The following is a 17,302-nucleotide window of genomic DNA, read 5'->3' as shown; positions in this document are numbered from 1 at the left end:
TTGTTTTTTAAGTAGAAATATGTGTTCAGAGGAGGGCAACCAGGATGATCAGGGGTCTGGAAACAAAGCCCTATGAAGAGAGACGGAAAGAACTGGGCATGTTTAGCCTGGAGAAGATGGAGGGGAGACCTGATAGCACTCTTCAAATACTTCAAAGGTTGTCACACAGAGGAGGGCCAGGATCTTTTCTCGATCCTCCCAGAATGCAGGACACGGAATAACGGGCTCAAGTTAAAGGAAGCCAGATTCCAGCTGGACATCAGGAAAAACTTCCTGACTGTTAGAGCAGTCCGACAATGGAATCAGTTACCTAGGGAGGTTGTGGGCTCTCCCGCACTAGAGGCATTCAAGAGGCAGCTGGACAACCCTCTGTCAGGGATGCTTTAGGGTGGATTCCTGCATTGAGCAGGGGGTTGGACTCGATGGCCTTGTAGGCCCCTTCCAACTCTGCTATTCTATGATTCTATGGAGGGTAAAAAAAGCAAGAGTATGTTTTCTATACAAGTTAACTGCCTTGCTCCCCCCCCCAAACAACAACAACACTGGGAATTTTGGCTAGGTAGCTGCTAAGGATTCTGTTCGTTAAATTAGTATCCTTCCTTTTCCCTAAATGGTGATCAAGGAAAGGTTAACAGCAATACAAATAGAGTAAAATATAATATATAGTAAAACAAAGTAGAAAACATAACAGAATTATTCTCTGTCCCTCCTCACTACAGTTCCCAGGGTTCCCTAGATAAAAGGAATGGCAAACTAACTAATATAGCATGCATAATATATATAATATAACTAATATAGCAGTGTAGGAATGCTAAGAAGGAGAAAAATGGAAAGGGCGAGGGAAGAAGAAAAGGGACATTAAAATAACATTAAAAATATAAAATTAAAAAAATAAAAACAAAACTAGATCCTCTGTGGGTCCTGGGCATGCAAAGGTTCAACGTCTTCATATTTGGGCCCTGAAAGTTCTCATTGAGCATAGAGCTGCCCTGCTAGAGTCAGAGGGTGGCTTCTGACAACGACATAGGAGTATATCTACACGGGCAAAGTTTATTTGTTATTTAAAATGTTTCTCAGCCACGTTTAATTCAAATGGATTCCAGGGTGGTGTAGGAAGGCATGAATGAAATTAATGATACCAATATGAATACAATGCAGTAACACCTCAAGGATGATTAGATCAGACAAAAGGCAGATAAAACTATCAAAACCACAGACCAAGCAGAGGCAACATTACCATTTTAGAAAGGGAGGTGTGCTTCTCTAAATATTAGGGTCTTTAAAGCTTAAGTACCAACATCTTGAACTGGGCGGATAGGCAACAGTGCGGTGCTTTTAAAATAAGGCATGACATGAACAAACTTGACAGTATCGATCAGAATTCTGGTGACCAAATTCTGCACTCATTGAAATGTCCACATCGTCTTGAAGGGGCAGCCCCACATGTAATGCATTACAGTAATCCAGTTGGGAGTTTACCAGAGTAGGGATCACGTGTCCTGGCTGTCTCCGTCCAGGAACAGCTGCCGTTAGTGAAAAATTACTCCACGCCAACCTGGCTTCTAGTGACAAAGCTGTGGAACGAGCAACGTCAGCCCCCAGCTGCAAACCTGTTCCTTAACAAGTGTTGGGGATGGCATACTGACTTGGCACAGAGGCTGACTAGCATTGACTTTACGGTCCTATGCAGGGGTGGGGGCAATGAGATGCCTCCTCCCCAGGAAGGTCATTGAGGCAATATTGGCTGTTGCTGTGTGCACACACCCACCCAAGTGTGGTCATTTCACTGCTGTTTTGTGTACACGACTCCTGCTCAAGAAGAAAGTTTTAATTTGATTTTTTAAAGACTTGTTAAAATAACCCATAAACACTATACTGTTTTTTCCCAACCCTACTTCAGTCCGGACATACTGGTTCTCCAGGACTCCTGGAATATGCTTAGGACTGGACTTGGGCAAGGATGAAGATGGTTAGAACCATGCCCTGTGTCTCTGTTTATGGCTGTGGCACTCCCAGCGGAGTAAATGAGAAGGCACTTCTTGCTGATACAAGTTCCTGTGCAGCTTGAGGTTTGGGACATGGGATCACATGTAGGGTCCACATGCATGGCTGTCGGAGAAGAAGCGCTGCATCTCTCTCTCCCCCCCCCCCCCCCGGCCACCCCCATACTTCTTCTCACCACGGTACTCTCTCTGAATATGTGGGGTTTACTACAGGTGCAGAGGTGGCGACGGAGTTTGCATGGTGGGCTGCTTGTGTTTCAGCTTGGGGGATACAAGTGTGAGGATTGTTGTTGGGTTTTCTTTGGATCAGACCAAAGGTCTGTCTGTCCCAGCATCCTGGATCAGCCAAACGCCCCTGGGAAGCTCTTAACTGGAGCATGATTGGAGAAAGCCATCTCCAATTTACTTCAGCACCTGGGGAAGTTCCATCATGGCTGCCACCTATGGATAACAGCTAGAGCTTGTAGCATACTATCTGGAGAACAGCAGCTGTCTTGAATCATGACTTTGGGAAGGTGTCATAGACTTGTGAAGAAAGTAGTCCCCGGATTACTTCCAGTTCCTCAAATTGTAGGATTTTTCCAGCCTTGCCTGTTTTGTATTATGCTTGTAAATGAATCTTTAGCTGTCTTAGAAAAACAAAATTATGTTTTACTCCCACTCCGTTCCTTGGTTCTTTAGCTGCTGTTCCTGTCCTACTTCCCTGTCCATTCATTTAGGCCTCCTGCAGTCTTCTCAACTGGATCTAGACCTTTTAGCTATTGAACATGCTAACTTCTTCAGTTGCTGCCAGTGCCAACCTGTCAGTTCTTGATTCATGTAGCAGTGTTTTGTGAACACCTGTGCTTTTCTTTCTTGCCAACAGCTACTGCGTGAAGACTTTCACGGGGCATAGAGAATGGGTCCGCATGGTGCGGCCGAACCAGGATGGCACGCTGATTGCCAGTTGTTCTAATGACCAGACAGTGCGTGTCTGGGTGGTAGCAACGAAGGAATGCAAAGCTGAACTCAGAGAACACGAGCACGTGGTGGAGTGCATCTCCTGGGCTCCTGAGACTTCTTATTCCACCATATCGGAAGCTACGGGATCAGAGGTAAGGGGTCCCTTCTCCCTGCCTACCAAATGCTGATGATGGCATCATTTTCCATATTGAAGCCTTTTACACTTGACGGGGGCTTGCATTGACGCGCTGAACATCAAGGGCTTTCTTTCTCAGGTGCTGGCTCTGTTCTTCCTCCTGTGTATCCATTTTCAATGAAGATAGACTCTGCTATCCTGCCTCTATTCTTACCAAACAAAGTGGGTTTTTTTTGCTGGTCCTGGTGGTGGTACTTTAGGAGAGTTTTTTTAGAAGGCTTTAGACCAGCGGTTCTCAACCTGTGGGTCGGGACCCCTTTGGGGGTTGAATGACCCTTTCACAGGGGTCGCCTAAGACCATCGGAAAACACATATTTCCGATGGTCTTAGGAAACTGTATTGACTGAACTATGTCATGCATCATCTTTTGTATTATTAAAGCTATTGTTATGTATTATTTTCATTAGCAAACCATCCCATGACAATGGATCGTGTAGAGAAGAACGAAAATAATTTTATGGTTGGGGGTCACCACAACATGAGGAACTGTATTAAAGGGTCGCGGCATTAGGAAGGTTGAGAACCACTGCTTTAGACCTCCCTCCTAAGGGAAGCCTCTCTAATAGCTTTTCACCATATGGTGAAAAGCGTTCTTTTCAAGAAGGGTTTTTGGACCATAAGCTGTTAAAATAATCTCTTCAGAATTTTAAAATTGTGTTATAACCATAGTGCTTTTTAAACGATTATGACTCTAATTGAGGGCCTTTTGATTCTTTTTCATTTTGCTGCTTTATTCTTCTATTTTTTTTATAGGATTGTTTCATCTTATTAGTTTGCTGCCTTGAACTTTTTAGAAAAAGCAGGATAGAAAAATTTAAAGTAAATAGTATCAAATTCTATTTATTTAAAACATTTATAGCCCTCTTTTAAACATTAGCCCTACTGCTAACATACATTCAAAAAACAAAGTCTTGCAGCACCTTTAAAGACTTTACAAATGTATTATTGTCTAAACTTTCATGGTCTAGAATCCACTTCACCAGTTGCATGAAATATAGTTAAGATTTTAACTGTATTAAAGGTGTGGTGGCCTAATGGTCACATTGGCAGGTTTGGGGTCACTGCTTCTTGGTGTGGGGGACTGGTCCATCTGTGTCTGGAGCTGCATCTGCAGTACTCTGTGTGCAACAAGGTGGGTTGTATTGTTTCATGTTGAAACAGAGAACTTGTAAACTGCCCAGAGACCTTTGGCTATGGGCTGGTATATACATTTAATTAATAAATAAACACACACACACACACACACCAAGCATATTTCATTGAGCAGGGGGTTGGACTCGATGGCCTTTAGGCCCCTTCCAACTTTACTATTCTATGATTCTCATAGAATAGTAGAGTTGGAAGGGGGCTACAAGGCCATTGAGTCCAACCCCCTGCTCAAGGCAGGAACCCACCCTAAAGCATCCCTGACAGATGGCTCTCCAGCTACCTCTTGAATGCCTCTAGTGTGGGAGAGCCCACAACCTCCCTTGGTAACTGGTTCCATTGTTGTACTGCTCTAACAGTCAGGAAGTTCTTCCTGATGTCCAGCCGGAATCTGGCTTCCTGTCACTTGAGCCCGTTATTCCGTGCCCTGCCACTCTGGGAGGATCGAGAAGAGATCCTGGCCCTCCTCTGGTGACAACCTTTTAAGTTGTCACACATTTGACTTTTCCTCCCTTTGCACAGTCAGATATAAGCTTCCGGGGCTCAGTTCTAGAATGTGCCAGCCCTGTTATAAAAGTTCCCCTCAAAGGTGTATTATCATGTTGCCGTTCTCTGGGACCAGGTCTGGTCCTTTCCATGGAATAGACTTCCAAAGATGTAATTGAGGTCATTTCTCTCAGTTTCCTCTCCCCTGCCCTCTGCTGGCTTGATGCTGGAATCATGGCCAAAAAGGCATGGGAGCGAAGAGACTTGTGAGGATGGAGCAACCCTTGAGGCTGAGCCTGGGCTGGTTTGGGTGTCAATGCGGGCAACCAGCGATAAGAAGGCGAAGGGGGTGGGAGAACTTATAGACTCCTAACCCTTTCCATACTCTTAAAAGGGGTGCCTGTGTTTTGGCTGAGCATAAAGAGTTGGCTCTGTGTGCAGTTCTGTGTTTAGCTTTTGGACTTGAACAGTAGTGGCTCTTACGATGTGGTGCTTCAGGCTCCCTTCTCCAGCGTGTTAATTATGTGATCTTGTTGAGCGCTTTGGTGTCTTAACGTACCCTAATCTTGGATTTTTGAGGCTTCCAAGTTTCATTTTGGGGAATCTCTTAAGCAGATCCTGTGGGTCTTACAAGTGAAATGGATCACATTAGGGAGACAGGGAGTCACAGGGATCTCAAAGGGGAAGGTGGAGGAAAAAACACAAATGGGTCAGATTGGCAGAAGAAACCCAGTGAAGAAGATGAGAGACTGCTCTGTTCTGACAGGGAAATGTTTCTTCAGGCTAAATTTTTAAAAATCCAAACAGTATAGCATAATAACCTTTTTTATTACGACCAGCTAGAAAGTTACGATGTAGTGACGTTTGAAGTTCACCAAATCTCTTACCCTGCCTGTCTGTTAAAGCAGCGATGGGAAGAGGCAGCGGCATTGTTGAACATTATAGGAAAGGCTAGTCTGCAGTTTTAAGCTGGGATGGAAGAGATGTCTTACAGATGTAATAGGTTACGCTGCTTGATGCGAAAAGTGGTCAGGTTGCAGCAAAGCATGCGGGGATAAAAGCAGCAATGGTTAAAATAACCGTTTTAAAATATGGAAGCCAGGAGTTATGTGGGTCTGTTTCTCGCACCGATAAGAACATACAGACAGAAATTTTAAAAATGCAGCAGTACTTATATTGCAGAATTAGTGGTGCACGAAGTTTAAAATCAATGGAAGCCAAAGCTGTCAGGAAGAGCTGGTGGCCGTGGGGCACGTTTCATTGTTAAGTAGTACGTAACCGTCTTCCTCCCAGTTCTAGGATTTCTTGAAGGCTAAAATCCATAATCTCATTAGCACTCACCCACTCATTAGCAGAACCTGACGAATCCTGCTATGCCATGTTTGCGTTTGTTAGCATAGAGAGGTTTGTTGATGCTTGGTGTACTGTTCACCTTGATAGCAACCTCCTTTTTGCTTAACTTAAGCCTCTGCATTGTTCGATCCAGGGGTGGGTATGCATTTCTTTTATGTAAAGCATCTGTTTGATAAAGTAACATTTTTATCTTCTCCATAGACTAAGAAGAGTGGTAAGCCTGGCCCTTTCCTGCTTTCTGGATCTAGAGACAAGACCATTAAGATGTGGGACATTAGTACTGGCATGTGCCTTATGACACTTGTAAGTTCCTGGTTTATTCTCTCTCCCCCATTCCCCCCCCCCCCCCGGCCCATAAGTCCTGCAACTCGTAGAACTCTTTCACGAGGGAACAGATCAGAACATCTTGACTCGATGGCTTGGAACAGCCCCTGAGGAATCCAGATAGACAAATAGAATAAGCAGAATTGGTAGGTCTAGAGCAGAGCTTTCCAAACTGTGTCGTGACACGTTAGTGTGTCAGCTGCAGTGTGTAGGTGTGTCACGCGAACGTAATGAGAAACCTCTGAGTCTCTGAAATAAGCAAGACCAACTTGCATGCATTTTTACGCAGCAAAGGTGCCGATTAGTATGGTGCACTAGCATATGCCCCTTCCGTCCTATCTGTGTATGCACACCGCGGTCGAGGGATCATACAGGTACTGAGCACGCACAGCGTACATAATCGGGTCGAAACAGCTGATTTCGCGTCACTTCCGATGACGCGGCTGCCCCTGAAGTGACGCATTCGAGAAATTCCATGGGTCCAGTTTTTTGATAGAACACGGTCTCAACCTCCGCTCGATCGCAGCTCGACAAAATCGGTTCAGTGTGAAAAGTCTTGGAAATGTATGTTATTATCTTGCAAATCATATATTTTTAAAAATGTAAATGAAAGGTTTTCATGAGATATGTTGTGTCCCCATACATTTCATTATTACAATTTATGTCTGTGTCCGTATCTCTTATAAGGGGTCAGTTTAACCTCCGGTTTGCTAGTAAAACTGAATTTCTGTGTCGTGAAATGGTGCATGTCTAAAAAGTGTGTCACCAACATGAAAAGTTTGGAAAGCTCTGGTCTAGAAGAAAGATAACCAAACCCAAACCAATCCTGGGCGTTGTTTTCTGTTACGGGAACTCTGATGGTTGCAATACAGCCAGTTCGGGGCAATGAGCAGAGAGTTCTTGATATACTGCATTTCGACTTGTGTTGTGAAGGTCTGGGTGTGCAGACAAGTGTTTCTTTCTCTCTCGAAAGGTGGGCCATGATAACTGGGTACGTGGCGTCCTGTTCCATTCTGGGGGGAAATTTATTTTGAGCTGTGCCGATGACAAGACCTTGCGTGTCTGGGACTACAAGAACAAAAGATGCATGAAGACTCTCAATGCGCACGAACACTTTGTTACCTCGTTGGGTATGTATGCGGAGGAAGTGCCCTGACCGCACCGTGCAACCAAGAATGGGCTTCCGGTGCCACCTCTTAAAGCCAGAACTGGCCCCGTAATGCAGATTCACCTCTTTTCCAACCTACTAACAATCTGAGACAAATTACTCTGTATTAAATACACTCTGGAGCTATGCTCTTTCATTGGGCTTGTTTAAACGCCCCTGTACTTACTAACTAGAGAGCCTGTCAGAAAAGAAGAACGGGCATTCATGTTGAACGCTGGAGGGAAACCGTATTGGTAGATTGCCCAGCGTGAGCTGTGGGGGTGTCCGCCCTACCGTTGTTGGGTGTGGAAAGTGGGGAAAGGCAGTCAGACCCCCTGCTCCCCAAGAGTGAATTTCCCACCAGAGTCTTTGGGATTGATAAATACAAATCAAATAAATGTGACTCCAAACTGGGTGGAGCTTCTTGATCTTTTCTCCTTCATTCCCACCTCCCCCAGTTTGTGCTCAGTTCCCAAGGTTCCTTAGGGGGAAGGGATGGGTGCTAAACCGTGTGTATGATGCATGCGCAGTGTGTATGACGTTACATGGAAAGGGGGGCAGTGGGGAGTGAGATTTTTTTTAAAAAAATAAAATGGGCCCCCTTGTTGGAGAGTGTATGAAGCAACTGATAAGAGCCTTAAGATTTTGTCCAAGTAAAAAGGAAGTGGTGTTTTCTGATCAGCCATCTCCTAATCTAGATGTTTGGTACTACAATTCCCCCATCAACCGTAGCCAATGATGAGGGATGATGAAAGTCATAGGTCAAAACATCTGGAGGGCCACAAGTCCCGTCCTGTCCCCCGTTCCCCTGTGCTACAGAGTGGCCGTTTCTTGCTCCTTCCCAGTGTGTGGAAGCTCTGGTTAATCTCTCCTGGATATAACAGGACATTCATAATAGTTGCGTAGGTGCAAGGCTGGTTCTTCCTTGCCTAAAACTTCACATTTTGAGGGCGGGAGAAGCAAAATGAGCTTGTCCTGACAGATCCCCCAAGGGAAGGCAGGAAGGGCCTCTATAGTTCCTCTGGGAAGAATTTTGAGATTGAGACAGAGTTTAAGATCTCAGCTCATATTACATATCCTTGATTTATAAGATTAGTCCTAGAGTGAATGAGTTAATAAACATGCTTGGTGGTGTCTGAGGTCCAAAGAACAACACCAGGAGGGTTCACAGTAGTTGCATTAAAAATAATTAAATTTGCCTTTATCAATATTTGGACTACTATTAACTCATTTATTTTCTGATAAATGGCTGCGTATTAACTTTCTGTCTTCCCCTCTCTTGCAGATTTCCACAAGACAGCACCCTACGTGGTTACTGGCAGCGTAGATCAAACAGTAAAAGTGTGGGAGTGCCGTTGATTGAATTCACATCTGACCCCCCCTTCCTTCCCCCTCCCCCCCCCTCTGGATGCACTCGGATACCATGGTTACCCATTGAGCTCTGTTTAAAAATAAATATTGTCCTTTCATGTAAATTATTCTGGATGTAGATTGAGCTTATTAAATGTTACACACAAAGTATTCATGCATGGTGAATCCAAATTGTATACTGTAAATTTACATACGTTGTCTAGAAGTACCATAGGTTTAAGAACATGGGCTGGCATTGGTCACATCAGACCTGAGAAGGCAGAAGTTGGTTGGTTGAATTAGGGGCACTTAAACTGGTGACAGCAAAACCGTTCTGTGCTGGATAAGTTGACCACCCCGTTCTCCTCTTGTCGGGTGGTGCCTATATCTAGTGGCTCTCATGGGGGATTTTTTGGGGGTGGGGGTGGGGGCGGGCTCTTTCAGAAACACTTATCTCTGTAACATCACTTAAGTGTGCTTAAGAAATCTAAGGATACTAGATAAACAAAGCTGCAACTTAGAATCTTATGTAATTAATGGAAACTAATTAAAACCTCTTTTTTCCTCTCATGATATATTTGCCAAATCAATAGGATATATTTTTATTTTGGCTTCCTATCACGTTTAAAAAGAAAAAAAAAAGTTAGTGTTCTTATACTAACGTGCTGCAATATAGGAAGAGAAACCTTGGTATGATGTGACGTGTAATTTTTTTAAAAAATTCTGGTCGTTGGCGTTCTATTGCGTGCTAACACTTGGCGATTAACCCTGACCATGCAAAACATGTCTTAGGGAGGCTGGCCGGCCTTGCTTGAACTTCGCTCCTGCCTGGGCAGTTAGACGTCAATCTCCCAGTTGACTCCTGACAGTTCAGCATTCCCTTTGTTGGCTTCAGTTGTGGTTTGTTAGGTGTGAGCAGTGTCAACAATTATCGGAAGGTGTGTCTCTCCCCCCCCCCCCCCAGTAGTCAGTGAATGTGCAGTAAATGGGGTAATGTTGGGGTGATCCCCCTTCTTTCCAGTTAGTGAAGCTGTTTTGAAAGCAGGACACGGAATCAGAAGAGCACAGCCCATGATATTCAAGAAATCGCTGGGGTCAGGGAAAGAAATGGGAGGGTGTTAAATCCACCAGCTTGCTCTTGTTGAATTCAAGCAAACCGCCTTGTCCATTTCATTGTGGAATGTTTCCTTTGCAATTTGAAGACCCCCAGTCCCCCCAAAAAACCCACATGTTGATCTTCTGAAGGAACAGAAACTGTGCAAACCCCAATAATTAGCAGTTTTGGTCAAATTTCGTTGTAGCTAGTGAATTCTAGTCCTTAACCAACTAGGGGCGTCTCAGAAATCCACTTTAACAGTATGTAACAAGCTAGTCTGGCATATTTTAATACACAAAGGTTTTATTTGCTCTGTGGCTTTTAAATAACGGTCCCTTAAAAAAGTAAGAAGGGGAAAAATAACTTGTTTGTAGAGTTTAAATGCACATCAAGAGAGAGGACTTAATCACACGCTTTTGGTTCCCCCACAAGGAAGAATTTTTGCATTTGGTTTCTCACACCAGAGCTAGGAGACCAAAGGCAGCTAGTAACTTAGAGATGAGGTGTAGGGGTTATGCGAAGTCTGATGTCTGGATAATCCTGTGGTTTTTCTTTTTCTTTTCTTTTTTCATGGTCAGTAACAGTTTTCCACAAGTGAATCTTACACATTTGAGGTCTTATCCTAGTTTTTAAGCTGGTTTTGACAGAACATTCATTGCTTCTTCTGCCTTGAGAATTTCTGAATCTGTAGTGGTGCGGTCGTAAGAATGCCTGTTAGCAATTGTAAAGTAATTCTTGGCGAGATGTAGCAATTCTGGTTATTTTTTTAAGGGTTAAAGTAAACTATGTATTTACGTAATCAGTGAAACAAAGGTACCTTATTAACACGGGAGCTTGACCACTGTGGGTTTTCCCCCTTCGAACTTCAAGCTGTGATTTAGGACAGAAATTCTTTTTCTAGCCTCTGATTTAGCTTGAGAGAGGGAGAAACCTCCTTGCTTTGAATAACTTTAAACTTGCAAGCTACAAATTTATTCAGCCAGCCTACAGTAAGAATTCTCAGGGATGGTCGTGGACTGAATCAGCAGTTATAGCCCTGGTTTTAAAATTAAATTTAAAAAAGCTGAGCGGGGAGAAGCTGGTGGTGCGATTGTGGTGAGGACTCATCCGTTGAAGTTGGTTGCTCCTTTTTATGTTTTATCTCTGGCTGTCTATTCCTGTGCCTTTTTCTTTTTCTGTGAAGAGTCTTGAGTGCCGAGGTTTATACTGGTTTGGATTGTAAGAGGAAGTTTTATCAGAAGGTGTTTTGGAGTTTGCCGCTGAGTGTCCTGTTGCGCAAAAATGGGCAGGCTAGTTGTCAAGCACTACATTCCCAAACGGACCAGTCCCACTGTCCATTCTCTCAAAGCGAAGTTGCAGACAGACTCTCTCACGTACACATTCCAGAACTGCATGGATCGAGGCGTGCCCAGGAAGAATCCTAGATGCATCTTTCTAACCCCCCCCCCCCTTTCTTTCTTTCTTTCTTTCTTTTTGGAAAGTGCAAACTTCTCTTTTTGTGGTTTGGACACAATCTGAAACCTGATGTCACGAAGCATCTTGCACTTTACAATTTTTGTTTAAAAGCCGTCCTGCTTTTGTGTGTGGTGTGACCAATGGTGTGCCCAGAGCACTAATAATAATAATAAAAAGATTAACCCCCGCCCCCCACAAAATACTAGTTGCTAGCAAGTTGTCAAGAGCTGTGGAGCACTGTAGTATTTTGAAAAGCTTTGGCTATCGCCTCACCAAGAAACCCACCCCCCTCCAGTCTGTTCTATCACTGGCTGCTTTTTCTCCTCTTAACTTTTTTTTTATGTGAATTGAGCTGCCTGTTAAATCATCCTTAAATAGCTTTCTCTCTTCCCCTGCCCCCCCACCTCACTCTTCTACCCTATCCTTGAAAGCTATTTAAAAGGATGAATTTGGTTTGGGTTTTACGCATAGTAGTGACTTGATAATCCCGCAAAATGGATTTTTGAGTGCAGAATTGACAGAATTTGAATGAAGGAAAGAGAGAAAAGTCCCTTTAATTATTCCATATTCAGCCCAGTTAAGTATTTAAAAGAAAATACCCAGGGTACTTGGCTAATGTAAAACCTCTCCGTTAGTGGCAGAAGTGATGTGTATAAAACAGGGGAACGTGGTTTGGGAGCCTTTGGGGGAGAAGAGGGTTGAGGGGTGGGTAAAAGTTTGAAGCGGATTGCCAAGTCATGACTGAATGTTAACCGGCCTTTTTTAATTCTCTTTCTGCTGTGTCCCTGTAAGTGACCGCTTTCTTTCCGAAGCCTATCTTCCTCCCAGCTTTCTGAAGTGCTTTCTGAAGAGAATTAGCAAAACCTTCCACATTTTAGAAGTTTGATCCTGACACAGACATGAAGACATTTGTCTTTATTCTGCTTTTTTCTTTTCTTTTCATAAGAACGATGTAGAGATTGCCATTGGAGAAAGTTTTCCCCCCCTCACCCCCAGACTGTAGGAGTTAACTGAAGATATTGACACAATTAAAATTTAAAAAAAAAATCAGTAAAGGAATGTATATAATACTGCTCTGTGTTTTACAGTAAGATTTGTTGCTCTCAGACTGTGTAAAACAAAATTTATTCATGTTTTCTGCATATTAAAACAAAAATCTTATTGTACCAATTGGTAAACTATTAAATGCATATAAAACTAAATGTGTTTCTTTTTTGTTTAGGTGCAGAAAAGATTGGAAGTGGTTAAAGCTTTTTTTTCTTTTTCTTTTTCACTCCATACTTGATTTTAGGCTGTTAAAAACTGATGGCAAAAATCATTTGGGTTTCAAGCGGGAGAGGTGCAATGCTTCAATAGAAGTGCAATGCATTCAGTGAGAAGATGTGCTTAATTTCTGTGCAAAAGTGTGGGGGGTGGGTGGGTGGGGGGCTGGGGAGGGTGGGGGGCTGAGGTGGGTGGGTGGATAGGATGGTGGTGGAGCAAACGGATGTGCAGGGGTGACGTCAGACTTCCACCACACACTCCTCTCCCATGAGACCAGGGCCCCTTTCCACATTTATTACCCACGTGAGCAGTGGGGAGCAACTTAGCCTAGCCCCTGGTGTCTAGCAAACTTCCTGGGCTGTCCACAAGTTAGCATGGGAGTCTGCAGGGTTTCCCCTTCCACATCACCAGCTGTCCACGTGTCGGCCCATTCTGTACGATGGGGTCATTCATCACCAGGGCCGGTGCCAGACTATTTCGTGCCCTAGGCAAGGCGAGCTACTCGCGCGCGCACACACACACACACACATTGCGCGGAAGTCCGAACGTGCGCGCCGAGTGGAGAGCTGGGACTGGCTCACTTCGATTTGGGACTGAGCCGTCTGGAATTCACCGGGACTTACTTCCGTGCGAACACAACCCGCTATGCAGCCTGGCGTCCCGATCCCCTCCGCACGTTTCCTCGGGGGGAATAAGGCTTCCGAGTAAGGAGGCATAGGTGGATTGGGCCGCACTGGTGCCTCCCGGTGCAACGCTTTCTCGGATGCAAGTCCCGTTGATCCACGCGTGCAGGATCGGGAAGCAGGAGAGTTTGCCTTGCGAGGAGTCCACAAGTCCCTAGCTTTCCTGTGGGAAGGGAGAGGGAGTCCCGCTTGCCCGCCTGCCTGGACATCGCGGCCTGTTTGAGGAGAGAGGCGAGGCGACCCGGTGCCCTTTCGCCGGCTTGAGCCAGGGTCGAGCTTGCCACGTGCTTTTTCTTCTTCCTCTGGCGGCGGCCTTCCAGCTCTGGGAGGGCGGCTTCCGGGTGGCTAGAGCGGCTCTGGGAAGGCGGCTTCCGGGTGGAAGTCTGAACGTGGAGCCGCCTCCCCACCCCAGCGTCCCTGGCTTCGCTTTGGCTGGGTGGGCGCGGGGCGCCATCTCGCCCGTCCAGGCCCAACTGAATCCTTGGGCCGGGCCAGCCCGGCTCACAGCCAACAACGCGTGTGAGTGCTGCGCTGCGTGGCGCCCCTCTTAGCTTGGCGTTCTAGGCAGCTACCTGAGTGGCCTCTATGGTAGCACTGGCCCTGGTCATCACTCGTATTGCTGCCCAAAATATGCGGAAGCAGCTGTGTGTGCCAAAACTGCTGTGCTGATGATGTGGGAAGCTGTAGGCCTAAGGCTGGGGGTAGGGCAAAGAGCACGTCTCAACTCCCCTTGACTTGTGTGAAGTTACCTTTATGCAAGTAAGGTGTGAGGAAGGAAAGGAAAGGAACCTCTCGTGCAAGCACTTGAGTCATTGCTGACTCCTAGACGGACGCCTGCTTTCGCTGATGTTTTCTTGGCAGACTTTGTAGCGGGGTGGTTTGCCATGGCCTTCCCCAGTCATGGTTACCTTTCCCCCAGCTCGCTGGGCACTCATTTTACCGGCCTCGGGAGGATGGAAGGCTGAGTCGACCTGAGCCGGCTGCCTGAGAACCAGCTTCCGCTGGGATCGAACTCAGGCCGTGGGGAGAGTTTCGGCTGCAGTCACTACCGCTTACCACTCTGTGCCACATGAAGCTCTAAGTGAGGTGTGAAGGAGGGGAAATCAGGCAGTAGATTCAGACAAAACAATTGTGGAATTCACTCCAGATGGATGTGGGGAGGGCCCCTGGCTTACAGTAGCTGCTTGGAAAGAGAAAGGTGGAGTAGACAGCTGGAGGGGGACAGTTCTGTCACTGGCTACAACATGCTCAGGGCCAGTCATGCTGAGGGCACAAATATGTGGAAAGGTGCCAGACACAAAAGGCCTCTGGTGCTCTTCTTGGATAGCAAGTAGGCAGCCCTGAAGCCTGGTGCCCAGGTTTCTTCCAGCTGGGAATGGGCAGGCTGGTTTCACGTGAAGACAGAAATGGAGGCTCCAGGCTTTCTTGGTCTGTTGGATCTAAGGACAAAGGAGAGGAACCTTTCATTGGGGCTAGTTGTTTTGAAACTTGCGGAGACGCTTCTGATCATTTTCAGCTGTAGAAATCTTTTTGGTACACCCATCCCGACGAAGACTCCTCAGAAGCTACCCAAAACGATTGAAAAACCACTGCAGTTAATATTGATACACAGAGCTGTAACCTGACCTAAATTCATCTAACACGCAAATGAACAACTGTGTTAACTGTAGGCAAACAGTTTTGTTAACCTAATTAGTATTGATTCGTCTATTGGGTGACCTCGTTATGTTCTTTCCACTGAACCGATTTTACCTAGACATACTATCTTTGACCTTAATTTTCCACAATAGGAGAATAGTGGTCTGCTGTTAAAGAACTGGTAACAGCTACAGGTTTAGCCCTTAAATTGCTTAATTCTCTGGAGCTGGTTTAACTTCCTGGAGGAGAGAAGCAGGGGGAAAAAGTCATTCAAAATAGGGGCTGGAATTTTCCCCTTTCCCCAAGGCATAACTGGCCAAGGAGAGGGTTGTCCTCTCTAGTAGATGGGGAGTGGGTGAATCTTGCCACTGCAGTAAAATTCTTTTGAGACACTTAATTTTTTGGGATGGTGGTGAATGAGTTCTCAACATCTGTCAGCCTGGGCCGGCAGCTTTGGTGGATAACATTCAAAACTCCTTCCCATGCAACTATTCTGATGGTGCTAAACCAGCCCAGGCTAGCAGCACTTTCACACCACCATTTGGGGGGGGCGGGCATCTAAACATATTTCTAGAATTCACAGTGCACCATGTAGTGTTTGAGGAAAAAGGATATTTCCATAAGGAAGAGGCAAGGTAGCTAGGTCTTCTCGTGCAGCTAGGTCTTCTCATGAAACAAAAACATAAGAGACATTTGGACTTCCTTGGGGGAAATAATGGGCCGTTGACCATGTAACTCACTGCATGTCAATTTCCTCTGGCCTCAGCATTTCTGATTCTCTCCCCACCCCTATCTGCCAGCCCTGTGTGTGTATATAAATATAAATACATTTGGAACTCGGGATAAAACATCACGCATCTGATGAAGTGAGCAGTAGCCCACCAAAGTTTGTGCTATAACAAATTGGTTAGTCTTGGGTGTCATAAGATTGTTAATTTTGTTTTGTTTTTTTAAAAACCCTCCACATGGTACTATTGTAATCCTGTCAAGTTTCCCCACTGGTTCCGGAAAGAGCAAAATAATGGAATCCATAACTATTAGCCTTGTTAACTAAATTGAACCTCCGTGGCTGGAGGCAACTTTACATCTCAGTTCCAGCTATATTACGCTATTTGGGGAGGGGTGTGTGTCTCCTGCTACTTTGAACTGATGCAGCAGAGCGCTTTCATTCCATGTGCTAAGTGATAGGGTGGTGGCTTCCTGATCTCCCCGTATCAAGTTACACCACTGAACAAAATTACAGCCCAAATATCTTCCTGGGGTAGTTAACTTGTACACGTCTAGACAAAGCAAAACAACTCTTGAGAAGTTAAACCAGGGGTGGGCAATTCATGGTCTTCCAGATGTTTTGGCAAACAGCTCCCATGGTTCCGTACCATTGAACTGACTAGGGGAGATGAAAGTTGCAGGCCAGAACATCTGGAGGGCTGCAAGTTGTCCAACCCTGGATTATAGCCTGCACTTCTAAAACAACCACCACACCATTCTACACCTAGGAACTTCCCAAATGGAAGGAATTGCATCCTAATAGGCCTTGTTTGATGGTGAATCGAAAACTGTTGCTCTGGTTGGTTGGAGTTGGAGGGAGATCACAGGTATTGCAGCCAACTGTCTTGAGTTAAGAGGAGTAGGACCTGCACTGTGACAAAAATTTTAAAGTGTTGAGTGTGTTGGCCAACTGTGCCCTCAGGATAGTCCATTACATCCCCTCTGGTTATATGGAGGTCGTCGTCCCCTCCCTAAATGTTAGCTAGCATTCTGTGCCCACTCTTCCCTTTAACCTTCAGTAACGTACTGCTGAGCACCAGTTGCTGAGGGGCAGAAGTAGATACGGCTTGTTGCCTTCACATTGTTTGGGAGCTTTATTGATAGTATCTGGTTGACCACACCATGAAAACCATGTTGCTGAGCCTTTGGACTGATGTGTGAGAGTTTTTACATTGTGTGATTGAATTCTCCTTTGTATAATTGCCATAGATTGAAGAGATCAGCAAGGAGCCATGCAGGTCATTATCAACAAAAGAAATCTGACCACGTTGGTGTGTTAATGTCTAGAATAAATTAATCTCTACTGATAATGGGTTAATCAGTACACACACATGGCTAGCTATAAGTATACCCATGGATATTTAAAAATGGTTACCATGTGCCTTGTTTGCACTGTTAGACCACCAGCATAACTGCATTATGAAACTGGGCCATCATGAAATAATTACATAG

At 45.2% G+C, this 17,302-nt stretch overlaps 1 protein-coding gene across 1 annotated transcript in view; it reads left to right on the top strand.

Moving 5' to 3' along the window:
- PAFAH1B1 (platelet activating factor acetylhydrolase 1b regulatory subunit 1) overlaps positions 1–11,680 on the top strand; it is a 64,964-nt gene extending 53,284 nt beyond the window's left edge. Inside the window, exons 8-11 of the mRNA XM_063146843.1 lie at positions 2,869–3,097; positions 6,328–6,429; positions 7,424–7,580; positions 8,883–11,680. Of these exons, the coding sequence (XP_063002913.1) occupies positions 2,869–3,097; positions 6,328–6,429; positions 7,424–7,580; positions 8,883–8,956 (562 nt within the window). The 3' untranslated portion in view covers positions 8,957–11,680. The remainder of the gene's footprint in view (positions 1–2,868; positions 3,098–6,327; positions 6,430–7,423; positions 7,581–8,882) is intronic.
- Positions 11,681–17,302: the final 5,622 nt, after the last annotated feature.

Source organism: Elgaria multicarinata, chromosome 22, assembly GCF_023053635.1.
Source record: "Elgaria multicarinata webbii isolate HBS135686 ecotype San Diego chromosome 22, rElgMul1.1.pri, whole genome shotgun sequence".
In the NCBI taxonomy this organism is placed as follows: domain Eukaryota; kingdom Metazoa; phylum Chordata; class Lepidosauria; order Squamata; family Anguidae; genus Elgaria; species Elgaria multicarinata.
The sequence above is the reverse complement of the archived record's forward strand: the minus strand, read 5'-3'. Positions and strand labels throughout refer to the sequence as shown.